The sequence below is a fragment of the Pavona decussata genome, unplaced genomic scaffold, assembly GCF_977016875.1.
Source record: "Pavona decussata unplaced genomic scaffold, jaPavDecu1.1 SCAFFOLD_98, whole genome shotgun sequence".
Taxonomy (NCBI): Eukaryota; Metazoa; Cnidaria; class Anthozoa; order Scleractinia; family Agariciidae; genus Pavona; species Pavona decussata.
Window position 1 is genome coordinate 2,191,177 of NW_028145514.1, and position 17,246 is coordinate 2,208,422.

At 37.0% G+C, this 17,246-nt stretch overlaps 2 protein-coding genes across 3 annotated transcripts in view; both read right to left on the reverse strand.

Annotated features, from left to right (window-relative positions):
- The window catches only part of LOC146472619 (protein SFI1 homolog), a 97,188-nt gene extending 79,967 nt beyond the window's left edge, over window positions 1–17,221 (reverse strand). The window contains exons 1-8 of one of the 2 annotated variants that reach the window (XM_085119353.1): window positions 16,877–17,221; window positions 15,280–15,352; window positions 14,306–14,443; window positions 11,870–11,941; window positions 10,637–10,747; window positions 9,980–10,074; window positions 9,429–9,546; window positions 8,991–9,093 (exon numbers count right to left, since the gene is read on the reverse strand). In XM_085119353.1, the coding sequence (XP_084975479.1) occupies window positions 8,991–9,093; window positions 9,429–9,546; window positions 9,980–10,074; window positions 10,637–10,747; window positions 11,870–11,941; window positions 14,306–14,443; window positions 15,280–15,352; window positions 16,877–17,132 (966 nt within the window). In that variant the 5' untranslated portion in view covers window positions 17,133–17,221. The remainder of the gene's footprint in view (window positions 1–8,990; window positions 9,094–9,428; window positions 9,547–9,979; window positions 10,075–10,636; window positions 10,748–11,869; window positions 11,942–14,305; window positions 14,444–15,279; window positions 15,353–16,876) is intronic. The other variant, XM_085119352.1, reaches the window with a different exon arrangement.
- LOC146472625 (cryptochrome DASH-like) lies at window positions 1,664–5,003 on the reverse strand. Its single transcript, XM_085119379.1, has 2 exons — window positions 4,854–5,003; window positions 1,664–4,314 (listed from the first exon to the last, which is right to left on the reverse strand). The coding sequence occupies exons 1-2, from the start codon at window positions 5,001–5,003 to the stop codon at window positions 2,707–2,709; spliced, it is 1,758 nt and encodes a 585-aa protein (XP_084975505.1). The 3' UTR covers window positions 1,664–2,706.
- Window positions 17,222–17,246: the final 25 nt, after the last annotated feature.

The following is a 17,246-nucleotide window of genomic DNA, read 5'->3' on the forward strand; positions in this document are numbered from 1 at the left end:
CTGTCTGTTCAAATGGTCATTAGCTGGTTGTTGACCACCTGTTTGCTGAATTTTTTGTTTTTGTCGGAAAAATCGGTCCACTGTCACTGTCAAGCAGTTACCTAAAGATAAGTTAATAACACTGATAATGTCAAACTACTGTGAGAATTAATGTTAATGATACAAGAAGAGGGCTGTGGCTTAATCTATTGTAAGTACATTAAAAGTGTATGGGATTTTTCATCACACTGTCACAGACAGTGCGTTTAAAAACATAATTTCCCAATAGACCTTTTTATACTTTTTTATTTTAGTTTATTTGCCACCGCCACACATAATTAAGTTACAATGATTCATAAATTACAATGATTACAAAGTTACAGTGATTAAAGTATAAAAGATAGAAAAGAAGTGGCGAGGGAACCTAATAAAAACCATGGCGCTTGTAAAACTTAGGTTCCCTCCCAGCCTTTTGCAACGTCGGCAGTTGATCTCATGACTACTTCCATTAACATGCCACTAATCCATAATTTTGGAGAAATGATTTGTCAGGAAATTATGGAAAAAGCATATAAAAATTAGCAAGCATGCAAAATTTCAGGCTTATATCTGAAAAGATGGAATTCTATTTGCCTTTTTGAATTTAGTAGGATTTGTACTGGAAGAAGGATCCTTGCCCTCCAGTCATGCTTCACTGCTTTTCCTTACAAATCCTTGTAAATTTTTGAACACTCAAACTGCCATAAAATCTCTCCATTGTCATATTACAGCTTGAAATTTGTTCATAAATTATGATTAATTTTTCACACTTTTTATTTCATACAGTAATATTGCACCAACTTTATGAAACAAATAAGAGTAGAAGTTGTATTTGGATGCCAATGCCTTTGCACCTTCACACAAAAAAAATCTAATTTCACAAGTATTCAAACTGTTGCAAAATCTCAATCACCTTTGTATGGCACTGGTCTGAACATTTGTGTTCTTGCTTATTGAAACAATCATGCTCTTTCCATTCCTGGAAATAATTTAGCTCCAGCTAAAAGTTTTATGGTAATTGATCACATAGCCAATTGTTGCAAAAGGCCTATTTTCTTCAACATTCATCCAACCTTGAGCCCTGTATTAATTTGACGTTACTGTAAACAGTGGCTTTTATTAACCCAAGTTTTAACAGGGTATAGTTAAGTGTGAATGTTTTGCCATAAACAAGGTCAAGGTTTAGTTTGACACATGGCACACCCTTATCCAAACTTTAGTTGGGTTTCAGTGGAGTTTTCAGCTTCCTGTACAGAAGGCCAACAGAAGTGATATTTTTTTCTGTGTACCAACTTTTATTCCAGAAAATATCCATACCCATCATCCACCCCCAACACACAAGGCTTTCTGGTTGGGCCCAGATGCTCAAAGCCTGATTAAGCTAATCCTGGGTTGATCTGAACTTTGATTTGAGTTTAATTATTTAGACCTTTTTTACCATTATTTTCAACTTAACTTTAAAAAAAAAAAACATTTTTAAAGAGTGAAATTAAAATCTCAGTTAAATTTTAATTGGGGATTGGCGTTAATCAGCTTTCAAACAACTGGGCCCTGGTCCATAACCCCTCCCCCCTCCCCCCCCCTACTCCCAACATTCTGAAAATAACAACACCTTAAGTAGATGGGGCAGGAACTGGCACCACACAAGACTCTTACATGTAGTTTATCTTTATTCACTAAAGTGTGTATGACCAAAATGTTTTGAATTTCTTGATCAAATCTTCATGTTGTTCGCATATGAAAATACAAGAAATTCCTCATCAATTTTTCTTCCCCTGATGTTTAGGGTGTAAAAAAAGCATCAAATTTCACTTTGGTTGAGTACAAATTACTGTGCAAGACAGGAAACTGGGGGAATAGTACCCAACCAGAACCATAATTGATTTTTTTTTTCATTTGAGAACATTGTACAATAATATTGATTGAACACAAAGGTCAAACTAGTTTCTGATATACAGCTGTAGATAGAAATTAATCCTTGGGTGGTGCTTTCAGTAACAATAAAATATTTTTCTAAACATGCCAGCTGAATCTTGTAAATTAATACTTCACATGTCAAAAATGCCATGCCATCATCTTGTATAACATTTGCTTCATTTTTACTTTCCGTACATTTCTAGGTTTTCTGTTCACAGAAGGAGTAAACATGCATTGGAATAAAGAACCAAAAAGTCTAGGAAAGGAAGCAGGCTTTCATAATAAATATTAATATTCTTGTTCTATTTATTTACTTTCTTAATCATCTTTGTTGACAGGGTCGGTCATGTACAACAACAATGCAGAAAAGGTTGTACAATTAAAGAGAATGTTAGAAATACACTTTTTAAGAAGGCTCAATCTTTATCATTACCCTGAAGAAGAAAGGCATGACTAAAAAAAACATTAGAATATTGTTAACCCAAGCAAATAGAAATTACTTTAAGATACAATTTCTTTACTGTAGAAACATCACAAAATTTCAATTCAATAAGTACACCTCCTCATGGCTTTACTAAATGCAATAAAACAAGGATTGAACATTTTCAAGTCTATGCCTAAAAGTATATACAGTGCAAACTACATATACATTATCATCTTTTTGTTGCTGTTTTTGTTCCCGAGTTGTAATATTCAAGGTATGGTTAGCTCTTTGGCAGCCTCAGTCAAAACGAATATTAAGAGAGCTACCAGTTGATGTCAGTAAAATTTCTAGCGTCTTTTCTTTGACGAGCTGGCATCCTTCGGAGACTTGAAATAGAAATCAATTCCCCTGTGCTGCGCTCTTTGAGACTTCCCTGTGCCTTTAACCTTTGAGGTGTGCCGGCTCCACTCAGGTGGATTAACTAATGGTCGTGGATAGCTTTCACCAAGACCTACTCCAGCCACCCTCAGTTCTGACAGCGACAGCATCCAGGGTGTGTGAATCTTGGCTCCCTTAATCCCAGCGAGTTCTGGAACCCAGAGTCTCACAAAGTCTCCCTCTGGATCATAATCAATGGCCTGCTTAATCATGTTAAATTTTCGATTTTCTCGTGGGTCGTTGCCAATTCCTGCAGAATAATTCCAGTTGCCATAGTTGCTGGACACATCATGATCAAGAAGAAGAGATTCGAACCACTCAGCTCCAAGGCGCCAATCAAGGCCTAGATCTTTGACCAAGAAGCTTGCAACATTTTGTCGCCCACGATTGGACATCCAACCAGTATGGAGTAGCTCCCTCATGTTGGCATCGACAAATGGAACCCCAGTCTGCCCATAACGCCATTGGTCAAAGACAGGCATGTCTTGCTTCCATGCCAACCCTTTTTTCTTCATTATGCCAGACAAGTAAAAGATAGAATCTCCATACTTGAAACTGACAAATTTGAAGTAATCCCGCCACATAAGCTCAAAGATCACCCAGTAAGTTGACTGGTTGGCTGTACGTTCATTTTCATACCTTTTGACACAATCAAAGACTTTGCGAGGAGAGATAGCACCAACAGCCAACCAAGGGCTTAACTTTGTTGAGTAATCTGATCCAATGAGCCCATTACGAGTCTCTTTGTATCTAGCAACATGGTCTGTGCCCCAGAGATAATGATTAATCCTCTCAAGTGCAGCAGTTTCGCCTCCATGAAATGGGAATGCTGTCCTTGTGTCTGTTGTCGAGTGATCATTCACAAGTTCCTCTAGAGTTGGAATTCTACCTACATGATCACTTGTGATAGCAGCTGGCAGTGGTTTTAGCCTCTCAGGTAGTGGAATTAAGGGTCGCACCCTGGATCTGGCTTCAACATTTTTTCGAAACTCAGTGTAAGTGTCTGGTAAAGAGCGTACTGATGGCAATGGAAGATCTTCCAAATGGTACAAAGTCAAGCCCCAAAAGGACTTCACAGTGACATTTTCTTTTTTGCAGAGTTTCAATAACTCATCTTCAACATCTGTTTCCTCCTTAGTGATTTCCCTTTGATACACCAGTGAAAGATTCCCCTTGCTTTCTTGATGACAAAGATGGATAATTTCAGAAACTGCCTCTTTGGTTGTCAACCCACTGCGCACTAACAGATCACTTCCGCCTTTCCTCAATGATTCTCTCAAGTCAGTTGCACTCTCAAGAATGAATCTTGCTCTGTGAATAGCTGTCTTTGCAAATTTGAAATGCCATGTCAAGGCACTGTCACCAAAGATGGTTTTGTCAAAGCAAAACAAAGGCACCACAAAGTCTGCATTCTGCTGGACCCAGCTCAAGCATTCATTGTCATGAACACGCAGGTCATTGCGCATAAGGTAGATCACAACAGAACTGGCAGTTTTGGTATCCATGGTAGATCCTACCTGTTATAACAAAAATGACGTAATTTAAAAATGAACTGAACCACGTAGGAAACATTGAAAAAAAATCAGTGTAAAAATGAACCAAAATATGTAAATAAATAATGAAACAGGCAAACAAGCAGAAAAATAAATCACTAAGTTGTTCACTAATCAATCGATCGATCAATCATCAATTCCAGTAAATCTTCAAGGTTTAGCATTATTTATGTCCACAGAAGTTTGCGTAAAAACGGTTCAGTAACAGCCAAAATGCTTCCTTCATCATTTATCTATTTATTTCTAGTAAGCTTTTACCCTGCGAGCAGAGGCCCTTCGATCTTCCTAGATAAGTCGGGAAGAGGAAGGGACTTATCAAGGAAGATCGAAGGGCCTCTGCTCGCAGGGTAGTAAGCTTTAGGACTATTTTTCATCTATACCACAAGAAAAAGAATGAAATAAGCTTATGTTGTGACAAAGCGACAGAGATAGGTTACGTAACTTGTACCATGTCATGTGGGTCTGTTTGACAAAGACACTACTCAAAACAAGTACTCCATTACCTTTGGTCGCTGACTTCCTCTTATGGCATGAAATAAGCGTCCTTTTCCTACAAACAAATTAGCCGCCGCCAAGAAACAAGGCAAACGTGGAATCATTCGATCTTCGTTTGCTGTGCGAACAGAGCAGAGACTGGGTCCAACAAAAATCATCCCCAGTCCTCCCAGAGACAACGCGTATACACTCGCATAAAACCTTTGAATTTAACAAATCGAATGTGGTTTGGCGTTGTCTGTACTCTTATCGACAACGATATTCGTCATCACAGTGGCCAAAATGTTGTGGACAAATTTTGACCACTGTGATGACGAATATCGTTTTCGATAAGAGTACAGACAACGCCAAACCACATTCGATTTGTTTTTTACCACAATATCAACGTCAAAGAAAAATTTTACAATAACTGTCAAAATTTCCGCGCGCTGATTGACGCGAGCAGCGTTGTCTAGACTCTTATCGACAACGGAAAATTAGCCAATCAGATTGCGAGATTAGAAACAGTTGTGGTAAAAATATAACTTCAATACGGCATATATTTATTTCAAAGAACAAACCGTCACTCGCGTAACCTGGGACTTATCATAATTTAGGTGCGGTTACACGGGGCACTTTAACCGTGGTAAATGACCCTTTCATCACAGGAAACTGCATTAGTGAGTGTGACCGACATTTCCCGAGGTATATATCCATGGATACGTCAAAAAGATCACACGAAGCGCCCATGACATTTACAGGTGTAACGTCAACTAACGTGGTAAGTTGCAATGGCGTTTTGATGTCCAAGGTACAAGAGCCAATTACGATGTTCCGTTTAACATCAACATGGAACCGCAAAGGAAAAGTGGTCTTTCTTCGCAGGTTTCACTAGCGCCGTTGCCGCTATATTTTTGTACCTTGGCAAATCACAAATCGCGTGTTAGCACTGTTTAACACGGTATGCTAAAGCCCAAGTGTGATGTACCGCGGGATAATCTACCATGGGAAATGCTATTTACCGTGGTCAGTGTGTAATCGCACCTATGTTATCACTCTCTGTTCTTTTTACTTCGGAATCTCCGCGAACAGATTTTAATTGGCACATGACGGTAGGCACGAGACAAGAAAGAGCCAGAAAAGATAAAAAGAATAAAAAAAATAATAATAATTTCAGGTAAAAAAAACCCCTTTTTTTTCAGATATCGAAAATCGCCATCCCCTTTTCTGCACTCCCAGATGCTCTAAACCAAGCATTAAAACGCCAAACCGATAATTGTTTCTGCACAGTCAACAGAGACTCTTGCAAATATAGGGCCTTGATAAACCAGAACAGGCCAAAACCTTGCACGCTTACAATGTCTATCTTACAAACAAAACAATTTATATCTTATGAAATCCACTAAGCCTCGAAGCACTGATGACAGGGACAAACCTCACTGAAACCTAGCAACAGACAGGAAAGCTGGAGAATATACTTACAATTTCAAAGTAACAGTCTCGTTACGTTGAGCCTGAAATTGGCGAATCTTCGGCATGCGATTAAAACAACCGTAATTACTATTACAATGTGGGCTCAACTATTCACAGGCGAATGCGAACTCAGATTGCAACGGAAACGCGAACAAATGGACGTGTCTCAGCCACTTGTCTACTTTTTGGAAATGACTTGTCTTCCATTTCCCGTTTCCCGGCTATTTACTCTTTCATAATTTGCGTTTGCATTTATAACGACTTATTGAAAAGCATCTTCACTGACTGACGACGATGCTTCTTTGCTCAGTTTTGCCAATTATTGCTCTACACTTGCCATTCCACTGCTTATCAGCTGTAATGCTCATTATACAATCTCACTCATCCGTCAGCCGTCTGTATAAGTAATCCTTCAGTTAACTTTCAGCCAACTGTTTTGTTTTTTGGCTTATTGTTGTTGTAGTTGTTTATTGTTTCTTTTTACAACTTTATTTATGGTTACAAAACAGTCAAATGTGACGATGACGGAGCTCCAAATGAAAGCGGTGCGTGAACGGTACACAAAGTCCATGAAAACTGATGACAAAATGGAATAAATGTGATGGTATATTTTAAGCCTGGCAAACATGTGACAATATTGTGTTATTCACATCATTCTGATGGGGGTACAAGGATAGACACGGAAGAGCTAATTCATATACCGTATAGATTGAAAAGTGCTGATTTTATAAAAAGGGAAGCGGTGAACTGATTGCGAAGATCTTACTCCTGGAGAGTTCGTGGAGTCTGACTTTTTGACCATGGTTAATAAAATAACAATAGTCTTTAACGTTCAAGGCAATACACGTACATCCGCATAAACTGTTTTAAAACGAAGGTCTTTAACTTCTCTGAAGACGTAGGTCATTGGTAACAAGTCAAGAGAGAGAGAGAGAGAGAGAGCAGCCTTTCCTTATACCACGTATCACTAACCCCAGTCTTAAGAATCCATCTCAATTGCTGCTTACTTCTCAACACGCCTGATCTGCACTCCAAGTGGTCTTTCGTGCAGAAGAGTAGAAACCAGGGGCGTAGCGTTGGCCAAACGTTTTCAGTATCCGAGTAATTTGTTAGCCTTGAAAGTGATTGAATGTTTTTGAGTGTAAAACGACATTCCCTGGATCGAAAATGTTGGGGAAACGTTTTCTCATTTAATACCATGGAATAAACCGAATTAAACAAACTAACCATCGTCCGTCAGAAATCCCATTAAGACCTAAATGTTACTTTTATAATTACTGGCTTATTAACCTTCGAACATCGCTTTCTCTTTACTTCTTTCCACTGCAGTTTATAAAAATTATATGATTTAATTATACACATTATCAATGAAACCACACAAGCATAACCAAAGACGTCAAAATATTGAAAAATTACTCTTTCGAGTATTCACAACTAATAACATGTCAACAAGCAAACGATCCACTTTCCACTTTGTCTTGACCTTGAAGATGACTTCTCCTTTATTTGTATCAGAAACTGTTAGGCCATCGCCTCTCTGTAACTTGCAAGTTACAGGCAAGGCCAGGTATTCTTCTTCTTATCACAAAATCCCAAGACAAGCTGCAGCATGCAACGCATTTTTGTGCCTTACAATCCAAGTATAAGTAGCAAAACTTTCTTTGTAAAACTTAGCGACTTTCACAGTAACCATTGCACACGGGCGCCCTATCACTGAGCTACAGGAGACTCGTGGCAGCTAAGCACACTGCTAGGATTTGAATGTTGATGCGTGGTATGTGTGAAATAAATGTGATGGTATATTTTAAGCCTGGTGAATAAAATTAATGATAGATACACATGTATTTTTTAAGTCAGTGACAGGCAAACTCGGAAAAAGAAAATTCCTTCCCACATTAGTCGAACCTATGACCTTCCGATTACTAGTTCGGATGCTCTATCACTGAGCTACAGGGGACAGTCTCCTGTAGCTCAGTGGCTGAGCATCCGAACTAGTAATCGGAAGGTCTTAGGTTCGACTCCTGCTGAGAAAACTTGGATTTTCTTTTTAGGAGTGCACCTGTGTCACTGACTGGAAAAGATACATCTATCATAATTTTGTATGTTCTGCTTCAGTTTCCGTTTTTTTTTTTTTGACCATTATTCTTTCACATCATTACAAGATAAATATATGTTAGAATATAAAAGATAAATGAATAACAAAAGAGAAAGAAACATATGGCGAGGATGCCCATAGAGAAACCATTGGGACTTATACGAGCTACAGGCTCCTCAGAAAAAATTACAACTTTGAAATCGGGATTTTAGGCGTAACGTATTTAATTTATCAATGCATTTACGTAAAAAGCAAGTACACAATCAAACACACACAGGCAGCAAAACATAAAACAACACATTCAAAACAGGAGTAGTCCATTTAGGACAAATGATTTTAGTTTAGATTTAAACAGAGAAATGCTCTCAACATTCTGAATTTCTGAATTAAAGGAATTAAACAGTTTAGGTCCTCGAAAACGTTTTTTTGCAAACTGTCTGATTTTCATTCTACGTGGAAATAAGTAAACGGAATTACAATGTCTAGTATAGTAACGATGAATATGACTTGTAAGCAAAAACAATTCTTTGAATGCATCAGGAAGGAAGCCTTTTTTGATAAGAAACATAAACTTTTCAATTTGAAATCTGAAAAATACCTTGGTCATTAAATTGCTTGCCCAGAATTCCAAGGCTTCAAGATCCATGTATTTTAACTTTTGCTTGAATTCTAGCTGTGTAAGCCATCGTTCCCATGCTCTCCTATAGGGTCAGAGGAATTCATAAATACTGAATTAGAACATAACGCCGTAGGGGTCAATCAAATGCAATGTGTAAACAGACTGATTAACAACCTCTTGTAAAATTTTAACCGTGCCTATTGTATGAAAGATTTCTTTTTCTTGCAATAATGGGAGCATCCCCAAACTCAGGCCTGACACGAAATGTGTAGTCTTTCGCAGTAGAGAAGGCAAAACTGGTATCAATCCCTTAATAAAATTATTACTTGATTCTCTTGATTTTCTTGATTTTCTTGCCACAGTCAAGTACATGTTACACAAGTGTAAAAACATATTTATTTAATGACTATTTTGTACCTTTTTAGTTGTTCCTGAGCTAAGTCCAAGGCCTGATCAGTAAGCTGTTGTTTGCTTCTCCTGATTCTTACATATTCTCTCCAGCCTGACCAACATTTTTCAAGCACTGCATGGTGTGCTTTACAAAGATAACATGCATAGAATAACATTCAATTTCTATTAATATTTCCATGACGCATAAATCAAAGAGGGAGCTTAATGGGATATACAATACAACTCCTATACGTTACTCAAGTTGATATACAACATATTTGGTACATGTACACTGTATACCAGTAACAAATAATCCAAGATTAGGGAGTGCCTTCGATGATCCCGATTCCAGGCTCTCTCTCTTTTGCAAGTTGGTGATGATGTCATTCGCCCCTGCAAAATGTGCAGGGGATGCCAAATACACGTCTCAAGATCCATTCATTCACAAGGGCAATCAACGTTGTCCCATACAATCTCAACTCCAATCTGTATAATTAGGAGTGCGTTCTTTCCACGTTAAACATAATAATATTACATACATTTGGCTGTTCTTTACAAGAAAACTAGCTTTTGCATACCCTGGTGATGAGCCAACTTGTCTTTTGCCTTCTTTGCTTTGCAATATTTGACATACTCTCTCCAAGCTCTCCAAGCTTTTTGCCACAGTCTATACCTGGAAAATAATTACCATATCCTCGAATATCCACATCAGACAGCCAACCAACCTTAAACAGAACATAGGTACACAATGCATGCAGAATTGATTATGTTACCTGACAAGTGGTCATTTGACTTGTGTTGGGCAGTATCAAAAGAACCCCTACTAATAAATTATTAATTTTTTCAATACGATCTTAGAATCAATGACATCAAGTATTTGGTACAGTGTTCGTGTAAAGTATGTGATGCAGATTCCTAAGATCTAATCCATGCAAAGCAATGTCAATGGTCAGTTTCATAGAGGACTGCAATAAGTATTTTTCCATGAACTACACAGCAAATGAATACCAGTTACAAAAGATGTAAACCCTAGGGAACACTTTTCACTTTAAAATTCACCCAGACTTCTCCGACTGACACCTACTTGTGGGTTGGTGATCAATTTCTGCACATGCAACATGGGACAAGATAAACAGTAACCACACATTAATGTCAAAAATATGCGACTTAAACTGTACATGCCTAAAGTCTCATGCATTTTTGAGCTGACTTCAGCTGACAAAGCATATACTAACCTGTTGTGATAATCAGCTCTCACATTTAGTTTCCACCCTTTGCGTCCTGACCACCAGATATCTTGCCACACCTCAAGTGCGTGTTGCTTCAGCTTCCTCTCATAATGGATCCTGTCAGAAAGTAAAATACACACTGCAAATGAGGACAGCCGCCAGCAGAGGGATCGGTGACCAGTATTTAAATCCAGATTTCCCTAACTTAGCCTTAATTTGGTGGACTGACTGGTTATCATGTGTCAGAAACATACTTCACTACATTATATTTTTTCTACCTTCAAGCTTGAACTTCTACCTGAATCTGGACTGTCTGGAGCTGTTCACTTGCAGAATGAATTATTTCTTTTGTTATCTGCTTGTATTGAATGGACATCAACCAAACATCAAAGCTCTCTTTTGTTTTAGATGCTTGGGTTTCTAAATGTGGCAGTAATAACTAAAGCCAACTCTTTGAATTCAAGCCTAGAGGCTAATAAAATACCAAAGTATGCTATACGCCATTTTCACACCAAATCCTACAAGAAAGTAAACAAATGTGTTTAAAATTGAAAGACTTCCTGCAAAAGGGTCACATACATGTAATGTAATGTTTTGGGTGATTTGTTTTTTCTTTTGCAGGATCTCTCTAATTCTTTACATACGGACTTGGTTTGACATGAAGAATGTCATTCTGTGATTTTTTTTTCACTATTTTTGCTTCGTTTTTGAGAAAAACAGGGAGCCAAAAAATTGAGTTGGCGCAAAAAAATAACAACAACATTCTTCATGTCAAAACAAGTCTGTATGTAAAGATTTAGTGAGATCCTGCCAAAAATAATTTTTATTATATGCCCCTTTTGAAAGAGGCCCTTCAATTGTGCTTCATTTTGGCAGAAAAATATAAAAATTGTCCACTATCATGGGTTTTTACTGCAATCAAAGCACAAAAAAAAGCTCTCAATGCAACACTTCCTGAAGGATTTGAAGGTAACATGCAAAAAAAGCAAATTTGAGCCAAAACAACAGGCTGATTATGCACCAAGCCATTCAATTATCAAATGCAATAAAAAAGACAAAGCTGTGTTTCACGTTTCACATTTAGCAATGCACAAAAGTGTACACTGAAAATATGAACTGTCTAAGTTGTCTTCATGTATGAAAAGAGGGTCATGTAAATCACTGACTCGCTTCTTTTAAGTTCAAACTGGGCAACTTAATATAGCTATGTACAATTAAAAATAAATGGTATTCTGTTACCTTGCCATGGCAGGGGTCACTCTTCCATAAGTTTTCTTCCTCCATATCACGGCATATTTTTCAGCTAAATACCTAGAGTAATACAGTATTTTATTTATAAGATACTTTTTTATAAAATTTTGCATCGTATGTTTAACACCATGTCATGACAAAGTCTACTACATGTGCACATGTACATGTCAGTCAGTAGAAATTCAAAAACTCAAACTCTCCTTCATTCAGACTAATGTCACTAGTTCAAACAACAAAGGCAATGTATTTAATAAGTCTACTTTTGTTATTACTACTGTAACTTAACACAAGATAGAATAAATAATAATGGGCCTCCACTTACAAATCTAACCTTGTTCGTCTTGAAATTCTTCAGAATTGAGAAAAGAGTGGTGAGAACTATAGCTAAAACCCATTTCTACGCACATACTGGTCCAATCTTTAGAAAACTTGCTATTTTAAAATTTCATGACATACACCTATTTCAATTAGGTTTATTCATGTACTCTTACCAAAACCGTACCCTTCCTTTAAAATTTGACAGTAAATTCACCTTACAGAAAGAAATTCATTCGTATCATACAAGAAACTCTCATTTATATTGTTTGCCTCTTTGTCGAACTAACATCAAACAATTTTTCAGTTTTTTACCAGGGACCTAAATTTTACAACTCCTTGTGTACCGAAATGTCAACTCGTCCTCCTCTATCTCCTTTAAGAAAGCACTTAAGGCATTTTTCTATAATAACTATTAGTAGTTTTCATTATCTTGTAGCTTTTCTTTTCGAAATATATACTTCCGTTTGACGTTGTAATTGTATGAAATTGTAATTGTATCCGTCATCGTGTTCTTATCTTCTTTTTTTATTTCATCTTGTAAAATAATAACTCAGGAGACCTAATTAATATAAGTTTCATAGCTTCCTTTACGTCTCCTCGCCATTGTTACATCTATTTTTTTTCTATTTTTTTTTGTTTACATTGTATTTGTGGTGTGGCAAAATAAATAAATAAATAAATAAATAAAATAATCAAATTTCAAGGGTGGTACTTAATAGTCTGATGACTAACTAAACCTGAGGCTCTTAGATTTCCAAACAAATTAGGATTTGAAAATGTTGGTTTGAGGAGAGGGGAAAACCAGAAAACCTAGAGAAAGACCTCTCAGAGCAAGCATTGCAACCAACAATAAACTCAACCCACATTTGATTCCCAATCCCAGGTCACACTGGTGACACTCTCACCACTGCACCATCCTTGCTGAACTGGAGCAGGGAATAGGAACTCACATAGTTTGGGGTTTGTTCAGACCATTATAAATTAGGATTCAATGGTGAGTGAATATCAACTTGAAATGTGCCTTTATCGACAATGGTACATGTACATACATACATATACATACTTTATTAAGACTCCCTTCAACTGGGCTTTTCAGCCACAATGTTAAAGAACTACCTGTATTACATAATAATTAAGAAAAGAAAACTTATTTACAGTAATTTAATGAAATTCAAAATATGTTCAAAATTGTTCAAAATATATTCAAAATTATTTCGTATGAAACATATTCTTAAAAAGTGTCCGCTTAAAACCATCAATTTCTTTAATGTTCTTAATATTGTCTGCTAGTCCATTCCATTCTCTTGGAGCCCGAAAGTAAAATGCCCTTTGTCCCATTGACAATCTTCATCGGGGGACCACAAAATTGTTACATCCCCTTGTGTTCTTGTTGTGAACTGCTGAACGTTTAACAAAATATTTACCTAAATAGTCTGGAGCCAAGCCATTTACATAATTATATAAATGCTAAAACTAAGTCATTAAATACAACCTTCTTTGTAACATCTAACCATCTAAGTGATCTCTATCCCTGAGAGATATGGTCAAACTTCCTTAAACCTAATACAACTCTGGCAGCAACATTTTGTACCAACTGCAGTTTGTGTAGATTACGTTTAGATGTGTTCTCCCACACTGAGGAACAATAAAATAGTTTACTAAAAACAAAGCTATTTATAAGTAATAAAAGTGTTTTCTTGTCTAAAAGGTGTTTAATTCTACTTATCTGTACTAGCTGGCTCATGCAACTAGAGGCTGTTTTTAATTAGTGATATGTACATGATAGGTAAGAAGTTGATCAATAATATATCCCGAGATCCTTAACAAACGAAACTGGTGAAATAGTTTTGCCCAACAGGGATAAAAAGATATGAGGTAGTCTCTTAATAAGTTGTGCTGAGCCAACAACCACTAATCTTGTCTCCTCAGGGTTTATAAGTCGAGAATTCTTGGCACACCATTTACTGATGTTCCTAAGATCTTGGTTAATGGCTGCCATAGCGCTTGATGAGTCTGATACAGAAAATTTAAAGTGCAATTGACTATCATGAATCAACATACGTTGCGAGTTGACTGTGGGTGTATGTATGTATGCTCTACATGTACCTTCTTCTGCTTTCTTGAAATATTTCCTCAGTTCTATCAGCCAAGGCTGCCTTGTGATGGGGGAGTTTCTTCTCATGTTGTGGAAAGGGTTTCACTCGTTTCTTGTTTGCTGCACCAGCAGAAGCTCTATCTATTCGTCTGAAGAACAAAAGACACCATTATACTTCCCAAATGCTTTTATGCAGACAGTCCAAAAGGGAAACAGCCATAGCTAGCTGAGCCATGATGGCATAGATCTATAAAAGTGTATCTAGAGTTTACTGAATTTTGACCTCTTGCGAATCACACAAAATAAAAACCATCCATATAATTATACATGTAGCATAGATATGGTCTTCATTGGAAGGTATGTGTACAAACCATTTTTTTTTATTTGTAGGATTTATGTGGGGGGTGGGGGTGAGTGGCAATTACTCTGCACAATAATTTTCTCCCTTTTCTTTTGGCAAGAGATTTTTTTGTTGTTGTTGTTGTTGCTTGTTCTGTGCACACAACTTTTCTTTCCACCTCTCAGTGCAGGGATTTTTGTGGAGTTACTGCCTTGTATCCCACCCCTCTGCTCAAATATAAAATAATTTGTCAATTTTCTTTCGAAAAAAAAAATTAATTAGCATTAGTTTTAACTTTAATTTTGGTGGCACTTGTTTGGTATATATAGCATTTTCATACCCGAGTAGGCACAATGATCAATCCTAGCCCATTGTGTACTCAGGTGGAACACTTACAGTGTATGTTTTCTTGCAGGTAAGAATCCACAATCCAAACTGGGAAAAAAAATCTTACACAATATTTCTTTTTTTGCTTTTGGTGTAAAAGTGTTCAAACCAGTTTGATTTTTCTTTTCCTTTGTCTCAGGTTCATGACCATAATCAGAAATACAAGAGATAAACTTCAAGCTGGTTTGACAAAGGTTTACCCAGAAAATTACAATAAATACACATGAAAAGTTAAAAGGTTACACAGTGTATATTCACCTTGGAATCTTTGAGGCTAATTTAACAGCAGGTTTTTGCTCCTCTCCTCTTTTCTTGCTTGGCTTAAAGTACTCTGTAATGAACAAAGATTTTTTACAATACTCTGTTTAATAAAGCAACCCCAAGTTTATTCCTAGCTTGAATCATGCTTGAAATTATGAGAATGTTGGTCTACCTACATAAGGGCATTGAAAAGTACATTTATGTATGTAAGGTTTCTGCTTTTCCAAGACATGTACATTGTAAATCATTATAATTTTGTTAAGATTGGTAAACTATAATGCATTATGTATCCAAGGAAACATCTCAACTATGGGTCCTTCTGTACTAGGACAGCAAATTTTATTTAACTTAATCATGAAAAATTATTGTGATAAAATTTGTTATGTGTCTGCACAGTTTATTTATTTTGCCCAAAAAGAACAATCTGAAAATGATGTAGGGAAACCTTGTTATATAAGTTTAGATAAGTTAGATAAGTTTTAAAACACATGTTTGTTATCAAGATTAATGTAGACCAAGGCATGAGTACAAATAAAATTAATAAATTGTTGTTGTTTTTGTTGTTATCATTTTTCTTACAGTTTCCTCACAGTTCTTTACGTAACTTAGCAGATGCGAAAAGAAAGCCTGAAAAAATTCAGGCTCGAACAGGATTCAAACCCATGACCTCTGCGATGCCGGTGCAGTGCTCTACCAACTGAGCTATCAAGCCAACTGGGAGCTGGTCAGATAGTGAGTTCATAATATGCCCATAGAGATTGGCCAAATGAATATAAATATTTGAAAAAAAGTTGCATTATTTGAACTGCGGGTAACAGATTAAGATAATAGAAGAAAGACACTCACAGTTATTTATACAACTTAAGTAGTTGTGAAAAGGAAGCCTGCCAAAAAAATTTAGACTTGATGCCAGTTGTGGCTGACCATCGACATCAATATCAGATTGCTTCTGAGGTCAACAACTGTATCTATTTGACTACAATATGTACATAATAAAACCACGTAAACTTTTCGGCTTACATTATTTACCAGGGAGGATGTTGTGACCATTACTAAGTGGATTGTCATCTCCTCAATAAAGCATGTGTGTTTCGGAAATAATTGGAGGGTTATCACCTTTCTGGCTTGCTGGTATATTGAAGGAATTGCCCTTGACTTACAAGATTGTACTCAAAATTTCATAGTTGTTCTTGAAGAACTGTTCTTTTTTCGACAATCTCTCAGCCTTGGCACTACCCTCTGATTAGATAATCAGCCGCCTGAAAGGGTTTATTCACTAAACTAGCATAATTTATCATTTTGATTGATTATTTTCAAGGTTGTCCAATTGTGTTGGTGGACTGGGTTCGGAAACGAACCCAAAGAATTTGTGGGGGTTCTGAGAACCCCCACAAATTCTTTGGGTTCCATTGTCTTCCATTGCTAAACTCAATCTGAATCACACTTGGTCATTTGATTGAGCTTGAATTCGGTATGATGGAGGTGGGTAATCAGATATTTGCAAAGTTTTTAAATTTGCCGCCAATTGCTCATGATGAACATTTCTGGGATATTTCTACAGATATAAATTTGCCTTCGATTTCTTTCACCATACCTGAATCATTTCCACTTTTTTCACCAGTATTTCGATTTAGTGGAGCAATACCTTGAGCTTTGACAATCAACTGAGTGTTGAGTTCTTTCAAAAGGGCTTGTTTCGCCAGGACGCGGGTCGACTTGTCATCTTTGGCAGCGAATTCCTTGGCCTTGTGCCTCGCAGTCGTCACTGATAACTGCTTGGGCTTAGTTGGGGTATTGTAACGCTCATTTCTCATGCGCTTATTCTGCCTACCTGGGCTGTCTTCTTGCATTTTCAGCTTTAAAACATCTAGTCATCGAAAAGATCGAAATTCACACAACCCGCCATTTCCTTTTTCCGAAAGATTATCGGCAACACAACGACGAGACGAAGGTTTCCGAGTAGA

What these genes read in the sequence shown, in the direction of transcription:
- LOC146472625 (XM_085119379.1), bottom strand. Translation starts at nt 5,003, where the DNA reads ATGATTTTTGTTGGACCCAGTCTCTGCTCTGTTCGCACAGCAAACGAA. An exon ending in GAGGAAGTCAGCGACCAAAG is followed by an intron (nt 4,315 to 4,853) that starts GTAATGGAGTAC and finishes TTGTTATAACAG; the next exon opens with GTAGGATCTACCATGGATAC.